Raw genomic sequence first — 16751 nt, 5'->3', positions numbered from 1 at the left:
ACCTAGGGGGCCGGAGCCTATGAGGCCGGAGCCTAGGAGGCCGGAGCCTAGGAGGCCGGAGCCTATGAGGTCAGGGGCTAGGAGCCCAGGACGGGCTTAGCTTTTGGGCCTAGGAAGTCGATGCCTAGGAGCCCATAAGCCTAGGAGGGGCTTAGCTTTTGGGCTTAGGCCCAAACGACATGATATTAAGCCTTGTGTGACTTGTCGTTATGCCAAGATGATTAATCATACGAACAATTTTTTATTAATATAACAAATCAATTTCATGAAATTAATAATCAAGTCATTAAAATGTAAAAATACAATGGTTAAATTAAACATAGTGAGTAATTTTAAACCCCCTAACCACCCAAAAAATTTGTCTAAACCCTCACCCATCTAGAAACTCTCTCAAAACCCCCTATAACTTATAATCTTAAATTACCCTTCTGACGCACCCTGACACGCATTGACGCGCGCTGACATCACTGTAACTGAATTTTGGTGAAATTGATTTTTTTTTTTTTCTGAAACTGAATTTCAGAAATTCAATTACACTAAATTTAAGAATTCAATTACAATAAATTAAAAAAAAAAAAAACATAATTAAAATTTTATGGAAATTAAAAATAAATAAAAGAGGTAAAACTGGAAAATTAAAAGATAAGGAGTCAAACTTGTCTGTGTATTAGTTGATTAGGAGGTTTAGGAAAATATTAAGTGTAAGATTGGGGGTTATGGGAGAGGTAGATTTTGGGTAGGGGTTATGAGAGATTTTTTCTCTATCTAGGGGGTTTATAATTATTTACATAATTAAACATGCTACTGTATAGAAAATTGACTTTTTATAGTTGATTATTATCATGGTTAACACATTGTCTTTTTATACTCTTTAGCACTTTACACCAAAGAAAATGAGAGTTTCATTACAGAATAGTATCTAGTGATAATCTAACGAAACAAATTAAGCAATCAAATAATTAATCTGATTCTTAAATGTAACTTATGATGCATCTAATCAAGGTCCATTCCATAAAATAAAAATTAAGCCTATCCCCTGTAATTAAAACCAAGACATGCAGAAGGAAAATTTATGTGCTTATAATTCTCCACAATTACTTTACCAAAAAAAAATGCAGCATTGGACTTACCTGGTGCAACGTAGCCAAGTGTACCAATAGTTCTGGTTTGTGTTGCATGCTTATTTTTTGCCAAAATTTTCGTAAGACCAAAGTCTCCCACATGTGCAACCATGTCTTCATCAAGAAGGATATTGCCAGGCTTCAAATCACAGTGCACTACCATTTCTGAATGGCCATGGTGAAGATATTCCAAAGCAGATGCAATATCAACCATTATGCTAACTCTTTGGAGAAGATTTAGACAGTAGTTGTGAGAGTATAACCACTTCTCAAGGCTGCCATTAGGCATGTATTGCAGCACCAATACTCTTAGCTCAGGGCTGGAGCAAGCAGTTATGACCTTGATAAGATTTCTATGGCGGATTGTTCGCCACACCTTACACTCTGCATCGAAACTTCTAAAAGCACCATCCATTTGCAAATTTAGAACTTTGACAGCAACAATTGTTCCATCAAATTTGTACACAGAGCCAAAACTTCCCACTCCGAGTAAGTTGCTTTCGCAGAAGTCAATTGTAGCACGACGAAGTTCTTGATATGATATCATTCTATGCTCAATTTTTTCTACCCATTCAACTGAACTTGGAATGCCTGAATTTCTTTTTTGAAACTTTGTCAAGTACATATAAATGAGAGCTATTAGGATTAATGCTGATGCAATGGTTGGAAGAATATATTTGAGCAAATGATGTGTTGTCTTTGATTTTTGAGATCCAGAGTTCGATTCCCAAGTCAACATTACCCGTCGGCCAAACAATTAGTCTTCGGAGATTTTTGGACATAACATTAATTAGCATAACTGTCAGTAGTGTATTTGCTTGTTGATGCATAAAAATTCTTTTGTTTGAGTAATTGTTGGTGTTGGTGGAGGTTGGCAAAGACCACCAATGACGAGAGAGAAGTGGGAGGAGAACGATGAAGAAGTTGACGATGTTTTTTTTTTTCCCTTTATGTTTGGTGATTCCTTTTTTAATGGAAATGACAGGTGTAAGCATATTGTTGGTGCATACAATTGGGGTGAATATGGAGATTCACCCGGGGTGGATCCAAGCATAATGCAATATCAAATTGCATCTCATTTACAAAATTAAATATTTAATAAGATAGGGTAAACACATTTTCACACACACAATTTATTATGAAATCACATTTGGTGCCAATGACTATTTGGTCTAGTTGATGACACCCAATCCTTCCTTAGTTGAAGATGGTCTTGAGTTCAAAACTCATGAACGCCAGTTATTACTAAAAAAATAATCACAGTTGATATATATTGAATTCATGAATGCCAATTGTTACTAAAAAAAGGAAAATCACATTTGATATATATTGGTTCTAATATTTTTATGGTGATAGGGTCCAATTATTTTACAAGCACAAGTAGCATCAGTTGAGCTATGCTAAATACAATGACTCGTAAATTCATGAGTAATGGAAAGCTTGAATGAATGGCAGAATTAAAAATGTGTAATCTCGAATTTAAATATGGGATGAAACGATATCCTTTGTGGTGTGTTGAGCCTAAGTTATCAACAAAATTCGTTCACACAGGGGTGACATTTCATGGTATATGCCAAGCTAAATAAGAATTAAGGACTCTCTTATTTATACTAGGTGTCAATAAGTAGGTGAAACTTCCACCTTGAGGTTCAAGCTCTTGATTATTGCTACTGGAAGGGTAGGGGTAAATTAAAAAGTTAGGAGAAACTATAAACATTAAAAAGTTATATTGGGTGTGTAAGGGTAAATGGGGTGTAGTGAGAACGGAGGGAGTGTTCAAATAGCAGCCATCAAGACATATGCTAGCTTATAAAAACTTAGTTTCTTTTGCATTGACTATGGCAGAGTATATCTTCTGTATAAGTACTGTTATTATTGATAATATTAACATATAAAAAGTTGAAGTGATTTCAAGCTTATTACTAATTGCAATACTACTGTAGCTGAATGATCCAAGATGCTTGGAAGATTAAAAAGTACCAAAGATATATAAACCGGAAGATGAACAACAACAAACTTGTGCACACATGGACAACCAAGGAAATAGTCACATGGATATTAATTCAACACCCCTGTTTCTACTTAATTTCAAGTGCCCCTTTTATTTTCATGAGCTTGGGCACTACCTCCCTAATGTCCATTCTTTCCTCTGGCACTTCTTCAGAACACTTCAAGCCTATTTTCATGATGGAGAAAATGACATCTTTTGTGACAGTCACGTCTCTTTCCTGTTCTATGCTCAATAAACCAACATCCACTACCTCCAGAACATTGTAAGGGAGCGACGCATTCATCCATTGCCTCAAACTCAGCTCTCCAACAAACATTTCATCAGTTGGTTTTTTCCTTGCAATTATTTCCAACAACATAATCCCAAAGCTATAAACATCACCTCTTGTGGACACTTTTCCTGTAGAACCATACTCTGTGGACATACATCAATTGTGAAGCAATTAATCTAACCTTCAAACTGATATGGAAATAAATTAATTATTTAATGATTTTGTAAATCTTGTAATTAATTATTATTTACTCGTTCTCAAAAATTAGGATACTTGTACAAATAAACTTATATGCAAATGCGACTAAGACAAAATTTTGTTTTAGCAATAAACAAAAAAAAAAAAACAAAAAATGTAAATAACTGGACTAACCCGGTGCAACGTAGCCAAGTGTACCAATAGTTCGGGTTTGTGTTGCTTCCTTATTTTTTGCCAAAACTTTCGAAAGTCCAAAGTCTCCCACATGTGCAACCATGTCTTCATCGAGAAGGATATTGCTGGGCTTCAAATCACAGTGCACTACCATTTCTGACTGGCCATGAAGATATTCCAGAGCAGATGCAATATCAACCATTATGCTCACTCTTTGAAGAAGATTTAGACAGTAGTTGTGAGAGTATAACCACTTCTCAAGGCTGCCATTAGACATGTATTGCAGCACCAATGCTCTTACCTCCGGGCTCGAGCATGCAGTTATGACCTTGATAAGATTTCTATGGCGGATTGCCCGCCACACATTACATTCTGCATCAAAACTTTTAAAGGCACCCTCCCTTTGCAAATTAAGAACTTTGACAGCAACAATTGTTCCATCAGATAGTATCCCCTTGTACACAGATCCAAAACTTCCTACTCCAAGTGAGTTGCTTTCGCAGAAGTCATTTGTAGCACGACGAAGTTCTTGATATGATATCATTCTATGCTCAATTGTTGCTACCCATTCAACTGAACTTGGAATGCCTGCATTTCTTTTTTGATACTTTGTCAAGTACATATAAATGAGAGCTATTAGGATTAATGCTGATGCAATGGCAGGAAGAATATATTTGAGCAAAAGATTTTTCGTCTTTGATTTTTGAGTGCTAGGAGTTGTGCAAGGTAAGACTCCAAAATTTGTTCTCCCACAAAGTGCTCTGTTCTCCAAAAATGATTGGGCAGTGAAGTTGACAAAAGGTCCCCCAGAAGGAATCTCTCCAGAGAGTTGATTGAAAGAGAAATTCAAATTCTTGAGATATTTGAGTGATTCAAGAGACTTTGGTATTGTGCCAGATAGATCATTGTATGATAGGTCCAAGAATTCCAATCCTTTCAAATCACCAAAACTTTGTGGAACAGGTCCTATAATCAAGTTGTTTGACAAATTCAAAGAGTTTAGGCTTTGGAAAGCTCCAATGATGCTTGGAATGTTTCCACTAATTTGGTTCCAAGATAAATCCATCATCTGAAAAACATTGGACTGTCTCATTCCTGATGTTAAGTCGCCACTGAAAGAGTTGCACGACAAATTTAGGAACAACAGATTTTCAAGGTTCAGTAAATTCATTGGTACCATTGAAGTCAATCTGTTGGAATTTAGTCGAACTATTTGAAGGCCGGTGAGGTTTCCTATGCAATTTGGGATCAATCCAGAGATGTTGTTATTTGCTAGTGATAGATCTCCTAGGTTCCTCAAAAGACAAAGCTCATCCGGAATGAATCCTTCAATGTTGTTGTTCTGAAGATACAATCTTTGCAATCTCTCCAATCCTCCAACTGATGGTGGTATTTGCCCACTCAAATGGTTGTTCTCCAAACCAAGATATGTCAAATTTTTCCAAGAACCAATTGTCTTGGGTATATGGCCTTTGATTTGGGAGCTTTTTGCAGAAAATTCCAGAAGGGAACCAAAGGTATCGGGTATTGAGCCATTTAGAGGAATTTCATCTAAATATAATTTTTTCAGTGAAGTACAATTGAATAAACTAGAAAGGAACCTAAGCTCAAGAATTCCAGGTTCTCCTGTTAACTGATTTCTTTCCAAATTAAGGTATTGAAGGCCTTTTATGCTACCAAGATTCATGGGTATTGGACCGTAGAGCAAGTTTGTGTTAAGTTCAAGCGAAGTAAGCTTAGTAAAATTAGAAATGTAGGATGGGATATGTCCTGTAATTTGATTGAGAGAAAGATATAAAAGTTCAATGTTAGGAAGAAAAACTCGAGTGGTACTAAATGAAGGAAAAGTTCCAGAAAGGGAATTGTAATCTAGGCTGAGAGTTTGTAAAGAGGAGATGTTGAAAATTTCTTGAGGTATATCACCGGTTAGGCTATTATTACCTAAATACATATAAAGTAGGTTAGAAAGGTGCCCCAAATCCCTCGGAATACTTCCCATAATGCTATTGTGTTGTACATCAAAGTGGTTCAAGTTGGACAAGTTACCTATTGTGGCAGGTATAGTGCCAGTTAGGCCATTTTTACCTAAACTCAAAGTAAATAGATTAGAAAGATACCCAATATCCCTCGGAATACTTCCGCTAAAGTTATTTCCTACTATATCAAACTCCTTCAAGTGGGACAGGTTACCTATGGTGGGAGGTATAGTGCCAGTTAGGCTGTTACCATTTAGATAGAGATATTCAAGATTTTGTAAACTCCCAATCTCTTTTGGAATACTTCCGACAAGCCTATTGTACATCAGACTTAGTAACCTAATCTCTTTGCAATTGTTGACTATAGAAGGGATCTGGCCAACAAGTTTGTTGCCACCAATAGCAAGGTATTGAATGTTAGGCCAGAAACGGCAAAGATCCACAGGGAGAATTCCTGAAATGTTAATAATTTACAATAATTAGAGAAAGAATAACTAGAGAGGTTAAGGAGAGAAGAAGGGAAAGAACCTGTGAGGCCACACTCCGCCAGATTCAATTCTTGTAATGTTGAAATGTTACCCATAAAAGATGGAAATTCACCAGCTATATAATTGTTTCCGCCGAGATATAATTTCTCAAGACTGGGTAAGAAACCCAACTCGTTAGGTATAACCCCGCTTAGGCTGTTTCGTGCAAGGAGTATGACTTGAAGCTTTTGACAATGATGTAAAGTCGGAGGGATATTTCCTTCCAACTGGTTAGATCGCAGTACAAGTATCCTCAAGCGATGTAAACGACTGATTTCATGTGGGATGAACCCAGTGAAGTTGTTATTTTGTAGATCGAGTGAGACTAGGAAGGAGAGGTTGCCAACATGAGGGGAAATGGTGCCCTCGAGACCCATGTGGGAAAGGTCCAAGGCAGTGACTCTTTGCCTGTGTTTACTACAAAAGACCCCAATCCAATTACAGAAGCTTGTTGTGGTGGTCCAATTGCCACCCAAGACAGTGTTGGTGGGGTCAAAAGTGAGTTTAGATTTGAAGGCAAGGAGAGCAGATTGATCTGTGAAGTTGGAAGTGGCTGCTGCTACTGCTAAATGAAAGTGGAGTAACACAAGTCCAAACAGAAACAGAAATTGGGGGTTTTGCATGATGAACATGGTAAAAAGGCAAGGATCAAGTTTGGTTCTGGTCAGATGATGAGTGTGAGTTTGTAGTATCAATTATCATCGGGGCTTCACTTTAAATATCAAATTAAGCTTGTGTACGCCTTTCGGCAGAGAACGCCTAAACACGGCATGACTTTTGCTATACAAAAGTCTTTACCGGTCTTTTCTTTTAATCCTTTTTCTTAAAGTTCTTTCATCTATCGACCCTCAGTCCTTCTTTTGTTTAATTACTTTTTGTCTCTCTTTACAAGTCTTTGTAAATGGTTGGGTTGATTCCAAAGTGCCTGATCTTGACCTGAATCAATTTAATATGTTGTCTTACAGCAAGCCCAATGGTGGTTCTAGTTCAGTTGCAAAATATACATTAAAATATCAATTTTTAAACCCAATTGCAATTTTTGAACTGAAGTTGAAAGTTGATCCCCATGCAATGCATCTTCGATCAATTGCCTAATTGTTATGGAAGCCTGGAAGGCGTCCACTTGTATGTGCAGTTGGAGGAACCTCAACGTCTCTCTCATACGGGTTTCGCGTCTACAGCTTTGAAGAAACTTGTTCTATCATAGAAAGTCAGATCAACCCATGTAAATGCGTTAGTGTGCCTTGTGAATCGAGCCTTTCTGTAACTTATGTTCAACTCAATTTAAGTTCAAGCAACTGAACTTTGAAATGAAACTCTCCCCAAATGAACCTTGCTAATCAATTAAAGCTCAAGTGCTTGACCTTGACCTCAACCAAAATATTGTAGTTTTAGAAGATCGAATTTCTACCCTATATGCTAATTTTATGACAGGACCGCCCCTGGATTCCACCCTGAATCTCAGAGAGGTCCTGTGAGAATCCAAAATCAAGGAAAATCTTACCAAAAATTCGACAGAATCTCTCTTGAAAATGGACTAACCCAAAATTTATTAAGCTGTAAAAGCACTTCTAAAAACCATCAGCCGCCTCTACCACAACCAAAAAGGGTCTCAGACCCAAACAACACTACAATAACATAAGGTTCTAGTATGGTTTTCAGAGCCACTACTTCTAGTACAACAATTTTTACAGTTAAAGATAATGGAAGCGATGCCTACAAGATCCGAGAAGAGAAAATGGACGCTATGCCTCGACGTGGTTGGCTCGACCTCCACTAATGCTACGGCTTGGGTGAAACAATTTAAGACAAAACAAGAAAATTGTAAGATATACTCAGTGAGTGGACAATTTATAAGTACGGAAAATAATTGTTGTTTAACTTTTCACGAATCATTAAAAGTCAAATTTAACTCTAAGACCTCTCATCGCTCTTTGAAATCACCCAGTTTTAAAACACTTTCAGAAACACGTTCAAGTTGCTATCATATTTTAACAAACTAAACCAAAGCATAAATCATTTATCAAATAAAATTCAAACATTAAAATTGAAAATAGCTTATAAATTTAAAATGAACGATCGCATTAAAACCGTATAATACATTTATAATAAAACACACCAAGTCAGTTACCCATAGAACCTGTCATATATGTGCAGAGCCGAGAATCTATCATACGCATGCAGAGCCAGAAATCATGTCTTATGTGCACGTAGAGCCACCCCCAAAGAGCTAAGCATCACGACACACGGCCCAAAGCCCATGTGTGTGCCGTAATGAGTCCCAAAGACCTATCAAATCCGATAACCTAAAGGGTACTAAGAAGGTGGTTTGAAATTGTTTTCCAGGAAAAGATGTAGAATCCAGATCGAACAGATTCATTTTGGGAATATGTACACATTGGTCCGAGAAAGACGGTAAGTAAAACCATTTACAAAGACTTGTAAAGAAAAAGACAAAAAGGAATTAAAAAAAAAAAAAAAAACCGAGGGTCCACTGCTCAAAGAAGGCCCTCTCTCATATTGAACATAATTAAAATAGGGTTAAATACAGAAGTAGTCCACGAACTTTGACCTTTGTCTCAATTTGGTCTACACATTATAAAATGTGACAATTTTACCCATGAACTTCACATGTTGTATCTAAACAGTACAAATAATTAACTTCATCCAAAAATTAACATAAGTGATCATGTGCACAGTAAATAAACTTTTTTTAGGGGCATTTTAGTCATTTAATGTGCCTTTAATCTAAAGGGTTTGTGAAATTTTGATATTTTGACCAAATAAAAAAAAATAAAAAAAATTGGAAAGTACTATGAAGGAGATGCAGCAGCCCCACAACAACCACCAAGGCCCCAAACAGCAGCCACCTCCTTCTCCAACGGACCCTCCCCTGCAGACGGCCCATCTATTCTTTCTTTCTTTTTCCCTCTCTTCCCTCTCTTCCCTTTCTATTTTTTTCTCTTCCATTTTTCTTCTTTCTCTCTTCCAGATCCCCATCTTACTTTCAGTATTGTTCTTAGTGAAATTGGTTCTCATAGCTCGATGATCGAGGTTGATGAATTTGAAGTTTTGGTTATACTCCAACTCAATACGTTATGGCTTTTGGTTATACTTCAACTCTCTGAGCCATGAAGAAACACACATCAAGTTTGGAGTTTGGACCTAGCGGTTTGAGTTTGGTGCTTATGGGGTTTTTTGAAAAATGAGTATTGGTCGATTTATGATTTAGGGGTTGGTTTTTTGTAGAAGAAGAAGAAGACACAGGGGCTAGCAGGTGGGGTGGTTCCTTATTTTCTGTTTGAGATTTGAAAGATAGTAGGAGAAAGGGAAGAGAGCGAAAGAGAAAGAGAGAGAATAAGAAAGAGGGAGGGGAAGTGCGCCGTTGGCAAGGGAGTGTTCGCCGGAGAAGGAGGTGGCTGCCATGGGGTTAGGTGGCTGTGGGGCTGCTGCATCTCCTTCCTTTTTTTCTTTTCAATTTTTGTTTTTTGTTTCTTTATTTTCATTTAATGGAAAAGTTGGTATTTTAAAGAAAAAATTTTAGGTAGTGTGTTTTGAGCAAATTTTAAGGTAAATAAAAAGAGGGCTGCTATTTGCACACCCTTTTTTTTTTTTTTGCACACCCTTTTGTAAAAAAAAAAAAAATCAAAGGAAAAGACACACTCACCCCTCACCCAACACACCCCTTACTCTCAGACAAAAAAAAAAAAAAACACACCCAACCTCCTCCCTCCCCTCCACCAAGCCCTAGCCCCGTCGCACCCTCCCTCCAGCCCCGACCCAGCCCACCTCCTTCCCCTTCACCCAGCTCGACCTCATACCTCCCCTCCACCCAGCCCCGGCCCTATCGCACCCCCTCTCACCCAACCCCGTCACACCCTCCCTCTAGCCTCGACCCACCCGGCCCACCTCCCTCTAGGTTCGGCAAATATATGCCGAATGGTTTGTGGGTGTTCGGCGGGTGGCTGTCGAATGGTTTGTGGGTGTTCTGTGGGTGGCTGTCGAATGGTTTGTGGGTGTTCGGTGGGTGGCTGCCGAAGGAAGGAGAAAGCAGAGAGAGAAAGGGAGAGAGGGAGGAGAGAAGAGGAGGAGGTTGGGGTGAGGTCGGGTGCTACTTGTGGTGGTCGGGTGAGGGAGGGAGGAAGGGGCTTGACAGGACTGCCCCCGGATTCCACCCTGAAACCCGGAGAGGTCCTGCGGGAATCCAAAATCAAGGAAAATCCTACCGAAAATTCGGCAGAACCTCCCATGAAAATGGACTAACCCAAAATTTCAAAATCTGTTAAAAAACACTTCTAAACAGCAACCACCTCAACCACAACCAAAAAGGGTCTCAGACCCAACAATTTCATAGAGAAACCAACTTAATATTTAATGTGGTTATCAGAGCCTCTACTCTATTACAAGGAATTTCTACAAAAATTAAATTGCGCCTACAGGATCCGACTAGGGAGATAGACGTAAATGCCTCAACGTTATTGGCTCGACCTCCACCAAAGCTACTACCTGGGGGGACAATTTAAGACAAAACAAAATAAATCGTGAGACAAACTCAGTGAGTGGACAGTTTAATAAAAAAACGAAAACAAAAGTAAACTTCCTATTTCAGAAAATCCTCCAAAACCACGTTTAGCTCTAAGACCTCACGTCACTCTTTGAAATCCCCCAGTTTAAAACCATAAAGTTTATTTAAACTTAAGAAATTCAATAAAACAATGTATATTTTCTCAAGATAACAATTTCCTAAAACAAAAGAACCATAAAACATCGTAACAGCAACCTTGATAGAATTCAAAAGAATCCCTCACTTAAAATCATATATAATAATTTCTGAAAATAACCAAATTCATTTTCCACCATGCTATATACCCTGAATAACCTGGCCATACACCTGTGCGGAATTCCTGTATAGCACAGGCAGACAATATCCTGGCCATACACATGCGTGGAGTAAATCCAACACGTGCAGGCAATATCCTGGCCATACACACATGTGAATAAAATCAGCATGTGCAGACAATCCTGGTCATACGTGCACGCAGAGCGGCCCCCAAAGGGCGAAGCATCCCGATACACGGCCCAAAGCCTATATGTGTGCCGTGATGGGTCCCAAAGACCTATCCAATCTGATAACCTGGAGGGTACTGCAAGGGTGGTTTGAAAACCATTTTTTCCATAGTCCAAAAATATCCTTTTTCCACCAAGAATAGAGTTATTGTACTTTCCCAAGAAACTTTAAATCCATAAACTTATTGCATAATTCAAATTTAAAATATTTTTTTTCTCCACAATTAAAATTGCCAAGTTAACTAGGTCAATACTCAATACGGAAATCTCATTTAGAAATTTTCAAAACTAGATAAAATCTCATATTTGATTTTCAAATGATTAATTAGGCAAATAACCACATAAAACCCATAATCAATTTAAAATCAAGATCAAACTCACAAATCATCATATTTGGAAAAACTCATTATAATAATCATGACTTAAATCTCAAAGTTTATGAAAAATCATTTCAAAGAAAACAAAATCTAACTCACTACTCAGAAATCAATTACTCAAGATATAAAATATAAACAAATCCATGAAATAAATAAAAACGTTCAAGAAACCAAGTCCACTCACAGTGATATCCTTAGCTTCGATCCTCCGCCAGATCGTCACGAGCCACGGTCGTCTCGCCTATAAAATAAACAACAAAAACAAAGATTAGTCTCGGTTCTACGCCCTTTAAAGGATATGTGTGTGGAGTCTAACGTCCCACTCGACTTCGTTCCTATGCGATTGGTTTACGATCTACACAAATTGACCAATAACACTTCCACAACCGCCCCTAATGTTTCCCGGCTCAACCCAACGTCACTCTCACTTCTAAAACTGAACTCAATTTAAAAGGAATAAGAACAAGGTTCATTTCGGTCGGAAAACTCGTCTTAGAGTCATTTCGACATCGGTAAAGTCTCACATTTTCGCCTCAAACAAACCTCGGCTTTCTCTAACAACACTCAAGCAGCCAATATCAAAAAAACTCACTCAACAAATGCCCAAAATAGCCCTTAATTCACGAATGGCAGTGGGGGGTTTCAGAATCACTGTGGGTGCCGCCCAAGGTGGCTGCCCCAACTCCAAATTCAACCAATTAAATTTAATTTCAACCAAACCCATAAAGTTTCTTAGTCCTAGACAACTATTGAGTCTCCTAGGGACGAAATTTGTCCTAGACAACACCATAAAAGCCCCCAAATCCGAAAACCCAAGATAATCCCGAAATGACTATAATTCCCAGAATTTCAAAATTTCCAATTACTCAAAATTAAACAACTAAACCATAAGAGGGTGAAAGCCCAATAGAAGAGGAAGAAAACTCACCTAAAATGGAGGTGATTGGTGCCGGAAATTGGTCAGAATCCAACGACACAAAAGGGAGCCAAACTGCTGGTTTTTCTGTGCGCACGGCTGGGCTAGCTGGAGGAGTGCTGGGGGAGGTCGCCGGCCTGAGGGAAGGTCACCGGAGAGTGGCGATTGCGAGGGGAGGCCGGCGTTGATGGCCGGTGCTGCGCACAGAGGGAGAGAGCAGAGAGAGAACACGGGGAGAGTGAGAACGAGGAGAGAGAGTAGGCTGGGGGGGCGTGGTCGACGCCTGGGGGGTGTGCTCGTCGGAGGTCAAGGCTGGCAGGGTGGCCGCCGATGTTGAGTGGGGGTGGCTGGGGTTATGGCGCAGGGGAGAGGGTGTGGGGGAGAGGAAAACAGGGAGAGAGAGTGCGGGAGTGAGAGAAATAAAAGGGGAGAGAGAATGTTCTAGAGAGAGAGAGAAACTTCTAAAAAAAAAATCTGATTTTTAAACCCAATTTGTCCATTTTACGAAATTGCCACTCGCTTCAAACGCCCATATCTTTCATGTAACTCGGATCGACGAGTGCTACGTGTCTATGAAATCGTGGGATCGAAACCTATCTAACGGACCTAAAGTCAAAATCGAAAGCCCATTTATTTTAAAAGTGAACTTTGGGTCAAGCCCCAAATTAAAACAAAAATAAATAAAAATTTTAAATCAAAACCGTCTTTATTTTTCAAATAAATCTCAAAATCTTTAAAATACAATTCAACATCCTTAAAAAAAATCTCTTAAAAACATAGTTAAATAAAAATTTAAATTTCTAGTAGAAATTTGGGTCGGGTCGTTACAGGGTTGGGTGGGTGGGTTGGGGCTGGAGGGAGGGTGCGACGGGGCTGGGGCTTGGTGGAGGGAGGGCTGCGTGGGTGGGTGTGGTCGGGTGAGGGAGATGAAGGGGAGGTGTGTGTGGATGTGTGTGTGTGTGTGTGTTTTTTTTTTTTTTTTTTTTTTTCTGTTGACGCAATCCACAGAAATTCCACGAATCCCTTGGTGGATAAGTCCGACGACTCAGCAGCAGTGCGGAATTTAGTTTCTCGTCTGGTGGATCTGATCTATAGTTAGGGGGCAATACATACCAAAAGGTTTGCCTCTATGCGGGCAAATTCGCAGGCCTCGAAGGTTGAATTACCTTCGTGCCCTAATAGCCGGCTTTTGATGGCCTCCACACTATCACCCCCTATTACCTGATTTGGTTGATACGGATAGGGAGAGTGAGTGGGGACTTGGTTGGACGGCCTAGCTTCCTGGGAACCCGCTGGATTCGCGGGCCGCACAGACTCAGAAGGGGCTGATCCCTCGGAATCTTCCAGCAGAACGTTGATTTCAAATGTGCAAAAGAGAAAAAATAGAGTTGGTTTTTGGGTGTAAGAAGGGTGAGTGTGTCTTTTCCTTTGATTTTTGATTTTTTTTTTTTTTAACAAAAGGGTGTGCAAATAGCAACCCTCAATAGAAATTTCACAAGCCCTTCAGATTAAATGGCACATAAGACTGAATTGCCCCTAAAAAAATAGTCATGTGCACAACACATGATGACTTCCATTAATTTTTTGGATGAAGTTAAGGATTTGTACTGTTTAGATACAACATGTGAAGTTCGTGGGTAAAATTGTCACATTTTAAAATTTATGGACTAAATTGAGACATAGATCAAAGTTCGTAGACTATTTATGTATTTAACCCATTAAAATAAGAGTTAAATACAAAAATAGTCCACGAATTTTACAATGATTCTTAATTTGATCCACTAATTATAAAAAATGTCATTTGATCAATAAATTTTCTAAGTTGTGCCAAAATAGTACGGACGTTAACTTTCATCTGAAAATTAACGGAATTGGTCACATGAAAATGTGATAAACGGACTGAATGTCTCTAAAAATGTGGTCACTTGCTGTGTACATGACCATTTTCCGTTAAATTTTTAGATTGAAGTTAATATTTGTACTGCTTTAATACAACTTAAAAAGTTCGTGGACCAAATTAACACTTTTTATAGTTAGTGGACGAAATTCACTGTAAAGTTCATAGACTATTTTTGTATTTAACAAAAAAAACAAAGAGAGAGAAGTATGGGCTGGGCTGAGCCGAGCTGACTAGTGAGATGTGGCCCACCTTTCGAATCTCACTCACACCCTCTCTAATATAAATCTCAACTGTTACTTCAAAGGGGTGGAATTTCATGAGTACACCATGCTACCATGCTACCATGCTACATGAGAATTGAGGAGTTGTTATTTATACCACAGTGTCAATAACTTGTCAATAAGCAGGTGAAGCTTAAGGTTCAAGCTTTTGATAAAGTGCACTTCCATTTAATCTAGTCAAGATTGTGCGATTATATTAGTGATACAGAAGATAAACATGCTAACTTATGCAGTGGCGGATCTAGACATCCATTGGTATGGGGGCAAGATAAACCCAGCAGGGGCAGAAGCAAGGCTTGCGACTTGCAAGCAGAGGCAGCAGCCAGCAGGGGGCGACGGGTGACGGCGAGGGAGCAAGGGGCGACGGCTACAGCGAGGGAGCAGGGGGCGACGGGCGACGGCGACAGGCTCTGGTTCTTTCCCATGTTCTGGTTCTTTCCCCTACTCTGCAATCTTGCCCCTGCTAGCCATGGCTGCAACCAAGACACAAGCTTCATTCATGGGGTCAAGATTTTTCATCAAGCCCAGTCTTTCTGAGTTCATGGGGTCAAATGACCCCATTGACCCCATTGTAGATCCGCCAATGAGCTTATGCAAACTTAAGTTTCTTTTGCATTTTTTGAGTGGTCTCGAGGAGAGTAGTAGGAATTAAACACTAGCTTGAATTGGTATGAAGACCTTGTTGCAATTTAAGCGGATCCATCTTTTAAACTCCAGAAATAATGATTTGGGATTGAGGCAACCAATATGCATTGGAGGCTAGATCTATCAAAACCTTGTACAAGATGCAATGGGAGAAAAAAAAAAAAAAAACCAAAACCAAAACCATTCAACAGGTCGTATTTCTATTTATACAACTGTTGCTGAATGATCCAAGATGCTCGGAAGATTAAAAGATACCAAAGATAAACTACAAGATGAACAACAACAAAGTTGTGCACACACAGGCCGGACAACCAAGGCAATAGTCACATGGATATTAATTAATTAAACACCCATGTTTCTATTTTCAAGTGCCAATTTTATTTCTATTTTCAAGTACCAAAACTAAAAAATTTTGGTCGGTAATCGGTCGGCTCGTAAAAACCAAACCAAAAGATAGCTCTAAGCACAGTCTTGGCTCAAGGCCCATTTGTGATCGTGCCGTATTTGTGTCGTATCCGGGCCGGTTTGATTCTTTTGACACCAGCCACTATAGTTAAGAGATAGTTAAAAAATAAAAACCACAAATTTACATTATTCCATTGTGTTTTTTGTTTTGAGATAATAAATTTGTGTTGTTAAGAAATAAATTTGTAGTGGTATCTCTTTTTTTAGGAACTTTTTTTTTGTTTTTTTTTTCAGATTTGTTAATCTAAGAGATTTTTTTTTATCAGATATTAAGAGATTAGTTCGTTTACGGTTTTATTCTTTGTTAATTAAACTATTTTTTAAATATTTTAATTAACTAAGGGTATTTTTTAATATTCGAAAGTTTAACAGGGATGCCCAGTGTCAATGAGGATGTGTAGCTCCAGGTTCAAGTTTTTGATAAAGTTATAAGATGGCACTTCAGCGCAATCTAGTCAGAATTATGTGCTTGATTTTGTGGTTAAAGAGAAGGGAAACTACGAGAAAACAATATTATATTGTATTGAGAGAAATCCCACATTGAAGATGTGAGGGCCTTGCTAGTGGCTTATAAGGGTTTGAGCTACTCCTCCCATTGCCAATTGGTTTTGGGATGAATGCCTAGATTTCTTCATGATTTCAGAGCAGGTTATTTACGTGATGCGTCTAACGGCCACACGTGCTCCCACGTGTTAGGCTTAAATGACGCCACAACGTCCGGGAGTATGTTGAGAGAAATCTCATATTGAAAATGTGAAGGCCTTGCTAGTGGCTTATAAGGGTTTGGACTACTTCTCCCATTACCAATTGGTTTTAAGATGG

General features: G+C 38.8%; 2 protein-coding genes and 1 pseudogene across 2 annotated transcripts; all 3 read right to left on the bottom strand.

Annotated features, from left to right (window-relative positions):
• Positions 1–982: 982 nt before the first annotated feature.
• On the bottom strand, positions 983–1860 carry LOC147293579 (receptor kinase-like protein Xa21 pseudogene; annotated as a pseudogene).
• A 1159-nt stretch (positions 1861–3019) lies between these two features.
• On the bottom strand, positions 3020–5555 carry LOC147293578 (putative LRR receptor-like serine/threonine-protein kinase At3g47570). The gene is made up of 2 exons (XM_086233200.1): positions 3776–5555; positions 3020–3546 (listed from the first exon to the last, which is right to left on the bottom strand). Exons 1-2 carry the CDS (start codon positions 5460–5462, stop codon positions 3200–3202), a joined length of 2034 nt encoding a protein of 677 aa, XP_086089326.1. The 5' UTR covers positions 5463–5555; the 3' UTR covers positions 3020–3199.
• Positions 5556–6112: 557 nt separating this feature from the next.
• Positions 6113–6915, bottom strand: LOC147293577 (uncharacterized). Its single transcript, XM_086231087.1, has one exon. It carries the CDS (start codon positions 6908–6910, stop codon positions 6113–6115), a length of 798 nt encoding a protein of 265 aa, XP_086087213.1. The 5' UTR covers positions 6911–6915.
• Between the last annotated feature and the right edge of the window lie 9836 nt (positions 6916–16751).

This window comes from Dryas octopetala, chromosome 2 (genome assembly GCF_963921425.1).
Source record: "Dryas octopetala chromosome 2, drDryOcto1.1, whole genome shotgun sequence".
Taxonomy (NCBI): domain Eukaryota; kingdom Viridiplantae; phylum Streptophyta; class Magnoliopsida; order Rosales; family Rosaceae; genus Dryas; species Dryas octopetala.
The sequence above is the reverse complement of the archived record's forward strand: the minus strand, read 5'-3'. Positions and strand labels throughout refer to the sequence as shown.

Coding starts and splice junctions, on each gene's coding strand:
- LOC147293578 (XM_086233200.1), bottom strand. CDS start 5,462: ATGAATCTTGGTAGCATAAAAGGCCTTCAATACCTTAATTTGGAAAGA. Junction 3,547..3,775: donor ACTTGGCTACGTTGCACCGG/GTTAGTCCAGTT, acceptor GTATGTCCACAG/AGTATGGTTCTACAGGAAAA.
- LOC147293577 (XM_086231087.1), bottom strand. CDS start 6,910: ATGTTCATCATGCAAAACCCCCAATTTCTGTTTCTGTTTGGACTTGTG.